This window comes from Physeter macrocephalus, chromosome 10 (assembly GCF_002837175.3).
Source record: "Physeter macrocephalus isolate SW-GA chromosome 10, ASM283717v5, whole genome shotgun sequence".
Classification (NCBI taxonomy): domain Eukaryota; kingdom Metazoa; phylum Chordata; class Mammalia; order Artiodactyla; family Physeteridae; genus Physeter; species Physeter macrocephalus.
The window spans coordinates 51,467,634-51,477,934 of record NC_041223.1 but is presented as its reverse complement, the minus strand read 5'-3'; the positions used below and the strand labels follow the sequence as shown (position 1 = coordinate 51,477,934).

Here is a 10,301-nt window from a genome sequence, read left to right as displayed (position 1 = left end):
TCCAACCTACGGCCAGAAGCGTGAGAGTACAGCCAAGTAAGTAAGTGAGGTCTCATCAGCCTTCAAACAAAGAAAGGTATTTCTTTTCTCAGGGTACTTCTCACACGGTATTTATTTAGCACATAACCATCTGACACTAGACCAAATGAAGGTACGAGTCAACTTTTTTTAAAAATATTTATTCCTTTGGTTGTGCCGCATCTTAGTGGTGGCTCTAGGGCTCCTTAGTTGTGGCATGCATGTGGGATCTAGTTCCCTGACCAGGGATTGAACCCCGGCCCCCTGCATTTGGAGCACAGTCTTAACCAGTGCTCCACCAGGGAAGTCCCTCATTGTAGTTTTGATTTGCATTTCTCTAATAATTAGCCATATTGAGCATCTTTTCATGTGCCTGTTGGCCATCTGTATGTCTTTTTTGGAGAAATGTCTTATTTAGATCTTCTGCCCATTTTTTGATACAGTTGTTTGTTTTTTTTGTTACTGAGTTCCATGAGCTGTTTATATATTTTGGAAATTAAGCCCTTGTCGGTTGCAAACCTTGCAGGTATTTTCTCCCAGTCCGCAGGTGGTTTTTTCGTTTTGTTTATGGCTTCCTTTGCTGTGCAAAAGCTTATACATTTGATTAGGTCCCATTTGCTTACGTTTGTCTTTATTTATTTTGCCTTGGGAGACTGACCTAAGAAAACGTTGCTACGATTTATGTCAGAAAATGTTTTGCCTATGTTCTCTTCTAGGAGTTTTATGGTGTCATGTCATATTTAAGTTAAGCCATTTTGATTTTATTTTTGTGTTATGATGTGAGGGAGTGTTCTAACTTCATTGATTTACATGCATATAATACAGTTTTAACATGTATTAAACCTTGTGTAATATTTAAATAACTTTCAACAAAATCAGAAAAGGATTGTAATAAGTCAGATATTAACAGTGAGCTAAAACTGTATATTCATATTCTTACTGTTCACACTGTGATTAGGGTTGGTGATAAAATACTAGATGCTCTCCACTTTGACTATGGTATTTCCTTGATAATTGTTCCAGAGTTTCATAGGGGAGCATAACACTTTAAAGTAGGTGTTCTCAACCTTGGCTGAAAATAGGAACCACCCAGACGTTTTGAAAAATACTGATGCCTGGGTACTGATTTAATTCATCTGGAATAAAGTCTGGGCTTCAGGAGTTGTAAAAACTCCCCAGGTGTTTCTTGTCTGCAGCTTAGGTTGCAAACCACTGCTTTACCCTTGCTTCTCTAAGCGTGGTTCATGAACCAATACCATTCATACCACTTGAAAACTTGTTAGAAATGCAGGTCAGGCCTCACCTCAAACCTCCTGAATCACAATCTGCATTTTAACGAGATCCATATGTGCACCTATTAAAGTCTGAGAAGACTGCTTTACACTATAACCTGTGGAGAACTATTCTAGTCTCCTAAGTGGCTGCAATTCTTAGTGGTGAATCCTCTACAAAATTACATCAAGCAAGACATGTTGTGAAGTTTTTGTTTCTTTATTTAGGTTTTTGCTTGTTTTACAAAGGTATGTAAGGTTATGGTACAAGCAACACAAAACTACTGGATATGCAGGAGTCTTAGAGCCCAGCCTAGGTTCCCTTTAGGCTGGCACTTGCGACACATTTATTTTTATTTCTATACTGCTTTAAATCCTGGGCAGGCTAGAGCTTCTCCCATTATATCTCTTAGTCCTTTAGGAAACAGAACGAAGACTTGTTAATAACTCATTCCTTAGGAACAACCCCCAAGTTCAAAGTAAACTACACCCAGGCAGCTTTCTGATATCCAGCATTACCTACTACTTCCCCCTGTGCCCAGGCATCCTTTGTGCTCCTCCCAATCCTGTCTTGGAGTGCTGCTTTTCAGCCGGAACACACCCTGATGGATATTCTGCTTATTAAAATGTTCAACTGATTCTGTACTGAATGGTAAAGAGCACTGCCTGAGCAGCCCAAGGGTCCCAGTCACTCTTCTGAAATCCCAGACTGCCCTGTTGCCTCTCTAGAAGCAGAGGGCTCACTTCCAGCCCAGCCAAGAGCTCTAGGTCCCTGCACCAGGCCTCTAGTTGCTGTCCCTTCTGATTGGTCAGTGTTTGCATACCTCCCTGCTGCTTTGATGAAATCAGAGTTTCTTGTCTCATCATTTTTTCTCATTCTTTTCTGTTGTCACACTTTAGTGTTTAATAACTTTTATCTTTGTTCTGCATACCTGTATGCCACAAGTCTCTCATGTATCTATGACTATTAGCGTGGTCTCCAGGCCAGCAGATTATCATCACCTGGTACATGTTAAAAATGCAAATTCTCCAACCCACTCCAGATCCACTGAACCGGAAACTGGTGTGAGGCCCAGGAATCTGTGTTTTAATAGGCTCAAGCATTTCTGATGCTCACTGAAGTAGAAGAACCTATGATTCACCATGTTTTCAAAGCCACCTATCAAGTGTCAAACTTTGTAATTTGTGTTTTGTGTGTTACTACTGAGTGTGTTACATTTTGTATGATGTATAAAATTTATTGGAGATAAGGACCAACTAGATTTGCAAGTTTAAGTTGCGATTCCATTTTGGGAAGGGTCGTGGATGGTATAAGCAATATAGTAGTTTAAAAAATGAGTTTCCATGAGGAAAAGAGTATCACTAGGTTGATAGAGATTAATTTTAATTTTGAGGATATACCTTTGAATTAATTCAGTCAATTGGAAATTAGTATGTTAGTGAGAATAGCTAACACTGAGCATAACAGGGACTTGCTGTTTCTTGAAATGACGATGATGATGTTCTTTTTGTCAGTGGCAGTTTCTCTGTTTTTTGTGGGTTGCCATTCCAGATGGGAAGATAATTTTTATCAAATTTCTGCTATGTGTCAAGGATCATTACTGGTGTCTTCACAAATTATCTCAATCCTCAAATCACTGTGAGGTAGATGTACCCCGATTTTACTAGTGAAATTGAAGCCCCAAAGTAGATAATAGTATTGTTATTGATTTTATAAATTTACTCAGGGAACCACTGAAGTTTTAGACCCTGAAGGGAGCTAACAACTTCTTTACTCCTATTTGTTCTTTTTACAAGTGAAGAAAATGCAAGGTTAAGTGATTTGGGCACCATTTTGCTAGCTAGCTGGGACTAAAACAAACACACCTGATTTTAAATATGTATAAAATGTAAATAGTATGGAATCCTGAGATTGCCAGCCTATTCATTCATTAACAAATAGCTGGCATTGTTTGGAGTTGGGGAAAACATATTCTTTAGATAGAATTTAAAATATTTATCTCAAATCTCCCAAAATAAAAAAAAATGAAAGATACCACACTCTGCTTATTCACATGGCTTGGTGTAAAACAGAGCATATGTACTTGACTTTGCCATATCAGCATTTAGGGCTAGGTCACATAACTAACATTTTGTACAAAGCATCAGAATGCCTTTACTCTCATATTTGTAGACTTGGATAAATTTAGAATTCCTTCTGTTTAATCAAATCAGAATCTTTCATTTTGGTTAAATCAAAGTCTTATATTTGGAGTTAATTGGGATAAGCTTCTGAGTCCTTTGTAACAATCAGTTTCTCCAAACGATATAGTTAAACATAAATCATTCTAAGACAATGTATTCTAAGACAGAAGTATCAGTGCATGTACCTTTAAATGATGGCAGTAAGAACCACTGCATATACAGATCTGTGACTAAAGTTTCTACACAGCCTAAAAGTGGGAAGTGAGAGCAAACAAAGTGACCATGAACTTGCCATCCTTGAGGCGGTTAGCAGAGTTCTACCTTTACATTGCAGCCAAACTGAAAAATAAGGGGAGCTGGCATCAGTTTCTTACACCCATGCAAATATCCCAGTTCTTTCACAATATCAGATAAATGCTTAATGCCCTAATATACAGGTTCGTTGCCAGTAAGAATTGCTCTGCTGCTTGTTATTAGATGACTAATGCCCGTAATATTTTAACCAGGACCTTTGCAACGTGTCAGTTTCTTTCATCCCGTGCTTCGGGAGTTGCTGAGAGCCTCTGTGGCAAGCCCAGCGCTCCTTTGTTTGAGTTGTCGCCAGTGTGACTGGAGGAACCCCTCCAAAGGCCCAGGGAGTGGATCTGGAGGCTTCATACAAACAGTTTGAATTCTCAGGCTGGCCAAAACTCCTAAGAGTAGAAGAGGAGATACCTCCTCTTCAGTGTTCCCCAAATCTGGCTGTTAATCAGTCATTGAGGAGTTTTTTAAAAATACAAGCTCCTAGACAACACCCTGAAGGTCATATACCAGGATTTTATTAATCATACGTGTATCGACCACTTACAGCATATTTGGTCGTATTCTAGATCCTGTCTACAAATTCCTGATCCCCTGAACCCTCACAGCAGCTCTGTGTGGTAGGTACTACTGTTTTGAGATGAGGCAGTAGAGGCACAGTGAATTTCTTACCTGAGTTCATGCAGCAAGGGAAGGGCAGAGCCAGGATTCAAACTCAGGCTGTCTGGCTCTAGAACACACATTCTTAACATTCTGCTGCCCCTGGGTCACTTGAGAACGTGACACAGGCAGTACGCTTCCTCCCCATCCACCTTAGATCTTAGGATAGAACCATATGGCAATAGCAATGAAGCTGTTATTAGAAAGAGAGAGAGAGGAAGGGAGGGAGAGAGAGAGACAGGAAAAGAGAGAGAGAGGGCAGAGAGAGAGAAAGAGAGGGAAGGAGAGAGAAAGAAAGGAAGGAAGGGAGGAAGATAGATGTATATATAGATGCCCGATGGCAGGAGTTAGGGATGGTGGGGAGCAGGGAGTAGGTTAACTATAAAGGGCTATAGCCAGAGGGAGGTTTTTGTGGTGCTGAAAAAGTTCTGTGTCTTTATTGTGGTGCCAGTCACACAGATCAACAATACACAGGATAAAATGACAACTCTGCCATTTGTCAATTGCCTGGTTTTGATGTTATACTGTAGTGTAAGATAGGACCCCTGGGGAAACGGTGATCTGTACACAGGACTGCTCTGTTCCATTTTTGCAATTACTTGTGAATCTATAATCATTTCAAAATTAAAAATTTTTAAAAATCCTTTGCCTCCCTTTGGCAAGCCCCAAGTCAATTAGGGGGCTGTCTCCTTAAGATCAGCTCAAAGAGAGATTGTGCTTGGAAGATAAACCTTCACTTAAGGGCAAGAAAAGTGCAGTGGGTCTGGGCAGAGCAGCAGTTCGACAGCAGTGGTGGCGGCAGCTCAGCGCGGTCACCACTAACAGAGGCAGGCACCTCACTGACTGCAAAAGGGGCTGAAACATGTTGCTTATGTCTTGCAGTGATTCCCAAGTGACCAGTGCCCAGGTGGCTTAAATAAGAACCTCTGGGGAGAGAGCTAAGCGAATGCGCAGAATCCCTGTCCCACATCTAGAGACTCTGCAGGTCAAGGACAGGGTCCAGTAGTCTTTGTTGAAAAACTTCCCTAGGTGACATGGGTTTGAGAATCTCAGCTTAAGGAGCAGCTGATAAAGCTGGATCCCAGTAACATCTCAGGAGTCCACCACCACAGGGACTATAACCCAAGCCCTTGGTTTTCATATAGTTGGTATGGCTCAGAGACAAGCATTCTATTCATAAAACCATCTAAAGTGTATATCCTTTTCTGACTGTTATGTATAAACAATGAAATATTACAATGAATTTTTCTCTGTTGCCTCTCTTCTGTTTGGTTATTTACCAATTTTCTTATGGCAGAAATATAATTACAGACACCAACATAATTCTGTTATAGGTACAAATGTTTTTGAATTTAAAGGCCATTAGGTACTGCTGCTAAGTTAAGAATGGTTTTGGCTACAAGTAACAATAATCGATCAACAGGGATCTATTTGTCTCAGATAGCAAGAAATCTAGACATGGGGAGTTTCTAGTATTGGTCCCGCAGCTCAAGAATTGGAGCTGACACCTCTGTTGTTCTCTTGGCCTTTCCTTCATGGCTCCAGCCTCTCTGCATTCAAGACTGGACAGAGGGGAAGGGGCAGGACCACTGGCATTCTGCTGCTGTCTCACTGGCCAGAACAGTATCCCATGGCTACTCCTAGCTGCAAAGGAGGCTGGAAAATTGTGTATTTTGCTTTAGGCAAGAAAGAAAAATGGGGAGGGATTGGATGTTGGGAGAGCTAACCTACAGCGTCCACCACAGCTTTCAAATCAAATTTTAACAAACACTGTTTAATTAAATCTAGAAACAGCTGATCAGATGTACAATAATAAATTGTCAGAAAATACTGATACGAAGGTTAGGCATAAAGCTCTCCACTGTCAATAATTACACATTGTTGTATTGGTCTTTCATTCTCTGTTGGAACCAATTCTAGTTGATGAAGAACATCTGTTCCTTCAATCAGTTGCCTATATAGGAGAAAAAAATGGAAAATTCAGTCAGTCATAAATTTTCACATTTAGCTTACATTCCGAAACTGAGTCCTGTCTAGCTTAGCTAAGGCTGTTTCCTACAAATTAAATTAACATCAGTCATAAATACCTTAAATAGCTCTAGATATGTCCACTTTGCCATGCGTCTCCACACCTGCTCCGGGACCCTTCCAGTCTGTTATCCTCACTGCCATCAGAGCAATCTTTAAAAAATGCTAATGTGGTCTCACCTCCCCCACTTAAAACACTTCAATAATTTCCCATCATCCTTATGATAAAGACCAAAGGTCTCTCCCATGGCCGGCCTCCCCACTCCCCTCGAGGGTGCCTTGCAGCATGCTCCCTTGCTCTGTCGGCTCCAGCCAGACTGGCTCTCAGCACTTCAGCCACCGCCCCATGTGCCCTTCCTGCCACAGCTGTCTCCTTTGCTCTTGCCTCCCTCTGTCCCCTGGCCTGGTCACCTCCTGGCCTTCCTTCAGATCTTAGCCATCATGACCTTGGGGGATGTTTCCCAGACACCGTCCCCGTCCCCGCCCCGCTTATGTCAAGTTCCCCCTCTCCCTTATAGGAGTGATCAGGGATAAATTTGACATTTATCTCTATGCTTCTTGGATTAATTTCTGATTCTCCCCTGAGGGCAGAGATCATGCTTTTGCTTAGTGCTCAGTGCCTGGCACAGAGTGGGCACCTCATTGCCATCCACTGAATACGTGAATAAAAGACAGCCCAGAGCCATGCTAGTTTGGGTCTCTGTACATGTTCGCTGGCCACAAGCCAGGACTCCCCAAGTGGAACTAGACTTCTGATGGTTCTCTCAACTAAAAAAAGGCAGCAGAGGCCAGAGAGATAGCTCTAAACATAGGACTGTGCCCTCTGCCAGTGTTTGGGTTGAAGCAGTGGTTAAGGGGAAGGTGCAATTTCCATTTCATGATCCTTTATGGGGACAGTGTCAGTGCTGACACTGACCATCTCTAGTCATTTCTTTTCTGGGGGGCTCTATTTTTGCCATCCCAATTAGAAAACATGACACAGAGCTGGACACAAGATACATTCTGAGGATGAAGAGCAGGGAATAAATGGACAGATTCACCTCTGTCCAAAGAGGCTGTGAAGCCTATTCTCCATATTGGTTTCACAAATACTGAATGAGCATCTATTGTGTGCACCTTTCCATTGTGACAGGTGTTAGGGCACAAAGTAAGTGAGACTCAGTTCCTATTTCAAGTTGTTCACAGTGTGCCAAAGAGGACAAAGAGGCAGTTTGATTTTGGTAGTTAGCGGGGGTATTTCTGACCTAAGCCTTGAACGGGAGTTTGGCAGACTGAAGGAAGGCAGAACGTAACAAGACAAGCAAAGGCCCAGAGGCTGTTCTGGGAGGGATGGTACTCTGGTCTGGCTGCAGCTCAGCTGCCATGTTCAAAGCTTCCAAATCTACATCTCTAGCCCTTGCCCAGCTTGAATACCTACTCCTGGTATTCAGGAGTTGCCACCTGCCTGTCATACAGGTATCTTCACTTGAAACATAACTTGTCCATCTTGAATTCATGATCTTCTCTCCCATATCCTCCTTCTTGTATTCTCTACTGTGGTGAATGGCACCAGCCATCCAACCAGTTCCAAAATCCTAGGAGTTCCTCCAGATCTTCACTCCCCAATATGGTAGCCAATAGCCAAAGGTAGCTATTTAAATTAAATTTAATTAATTAAATTTAGCTCCTCAGTTGCACTGGCCACATTTCAAGTGCTAAGTGGCTTATGTGGCTAGTGGCTGTCATATGGGCAGCACAGATCATAGTACATTTCCATCACTGTGGAAAGTTCTATTAGATACCATTGCTCTATACCTTTCCCATAACCTCACCACCAACATCTAAATAGTCATAAAGTCTTGTTGAATCTAATTTCCAAATATCTCTTGAATTTTTCCATTTATCCCCTGCTCATCTGTACTGCCAGTGCCTTAGACTAGGACTTCATTTATGGCCTACTATTACCATCGCTTCTTTTATTTTTTTTTAAACATCTTTATTGGAGTATAATTGCTTTACAATGGTGTGTTAGTTGCTGCTGTATAACAAAGTGAATCAGCTATACGTACACATATATCCCCATATCTCCTCCCTCTTGCGTCTCCCTCCCACCCTCCCTATCCCACCCCTCTAGGTGGTTACCATCACTTCTTTTTTTTTTTTTTTTTAATTAACATCTTTATTGGAGTATAACTGTTTTACAATAGTGTGTTAGTTTCTCCTTTACAACAAAGTGAATCAGTTATACATATACATATGTTCCCATATCTCTTCCCTCTTGCGGCTCCCTCCCTCCCTCCCTCCCTATCCCACCCCTCTCATGGTCACAAAGCACAGAGGTGATCTCCCTGTGCTATGCGGCAGCTTCCCACTAGCTATCTAATTTACATTTGGTAGTGCATATATGTCCCTGCCACTCTCTCACTTCGTCACAGCTTACCCTTCCCCCTCCCCACGTCCTCAAGTCCATGCTCTAGTAGGTCTGTGTTTTATTCCCATCCTACCACTAATCTCTTCATGACATTTTTTTTCTTAGATTACATATATATGTGTTAGCATACGGTATTTGTTTTTCTCCTTCTGACTTACTTCACTCTGTATGACAGACTCCAGGTCTATCCACCTCATTACAAATAACTCAGTTTCATTTCTTTTTATGGCTGAGTAATATTCCATTGTATATATGTGCCACATCTTCTTTATCCATTCATCTGTTGATGGACACTTAGGTTGCTTCCATGCCGTGACTGTCTTTAAATAAAAACCATTATTTCTCCTACTGGTTCCTTGGCTGCTGCTTCTGTTGTACAGATCTTCCTCAACTTACCATGGGGTTACGTCCCAGTAAACCCATGGTAAGTTGAAAATATCATAAATTGAAAATGCATTTAATACACCTGACGTGTCAAACATCACTGCTTAGCTTCACCTACATTCAGTGCACTCAGAACACCTAGGTTAGCCTATAGTTGGGCAAAATCATCTAATGCAAGGACTATTTTTTAATAAAGTGCTGACCATCTCGTGTAATTTATTGACTACTGTACTGACAAGCAGAGTGCTTGTCTGGGTCCGTGGTGGTTGCATCTATCCGCTGTCTCCTGGTGTGGTCGCGTGGCTGGTGGGGAGCTGGGGCTTTGCCACCCAGCATCAGGAGGAAGTGTCTTTCCCCATACGGTGGGCCCGAGGAAAGCTCAAAATTCAAAAGTCGAAGTAGTTTCTACTGAATGCGTATTGCTTTCGCATTACTGTAAAGTTAAAAAATCCTAAGTTGATTTTCTTACTCGTGAAAAGTATATTCAGTCACTCGGTAATACTGATTTCCGTTCAAGAACGCTATAGTCGAGTTGGAGAGAAAAGATGAACACACAGGAGGAGAGGCAAAGAATTTCCCCCTGAAAACTGGTTGGTATAGCGTGCTCTAGGATCTCAGAGGGAAAAGAATCAACAGAGGGTAGTCCTGGAGGGCTTTACGGAGGAGGTGGGAATTGAGCTTGTTCTTAGCGGATGGTTAGTATTGGAGCAGCTGGAGAGAACAGAGAGAGAGGGAAGGCGTTGAAGATGTGGAACAAGACGGATAAAGCGTGGAGGTGAGCAGAGAGCTGCGTGCTTGTCCCAGCCAATCCTGATGAACTCAAGTGATTAGTTCAGAACCGCTCCCGTGGGGGTGTCATCTCCATCCTCAAGGACCCCAGGAGTGGAGGCAGAGGACAGGTGGCGAGGAACGAGCGCAGCCCTGGGCCACGGGGAAGGTTCACCCACTGCACCCGGATGCCGAGGGGGAGGGGCTCCGAGGAGGGAGGGATGCTCAGGCGGGGACAGCGCTGCACAGATGCAGGGAATGGGGGGCGGGGCTGGGGG

General features: G+C 42.5%; 1 protein-coding gene across 2 annotated transcripts in view; it reads right to left on the bottom strand.

Moving 5' to 3' along the window:
* Nucleotides 1-6,188: 6,188 nt before the first annotated feature.
* PPIL6 (peptidylprolyl isomerase like 6) overlaps nucleotides 6,189-10,301 on the bottom strand; it is a 38,741-nt gene continuing 34,628 nt past the window's right edge. For both annotated transcript variants that reach the window (XM_007104758.4, XM_028494568.2), the window contains one exon: nucleotides 6,189-6,387. In XM_007104758.4, coding sequence (XP_007104820.1) covers nucleotides 6,276-6,387 — 112 coding nt within the window. In that variant the 3' untranslated portion in view covers nucleotides 6,189-6,275. The remainder of the gene's footprint in view (nucleotides 6,388-10,301) is intronic.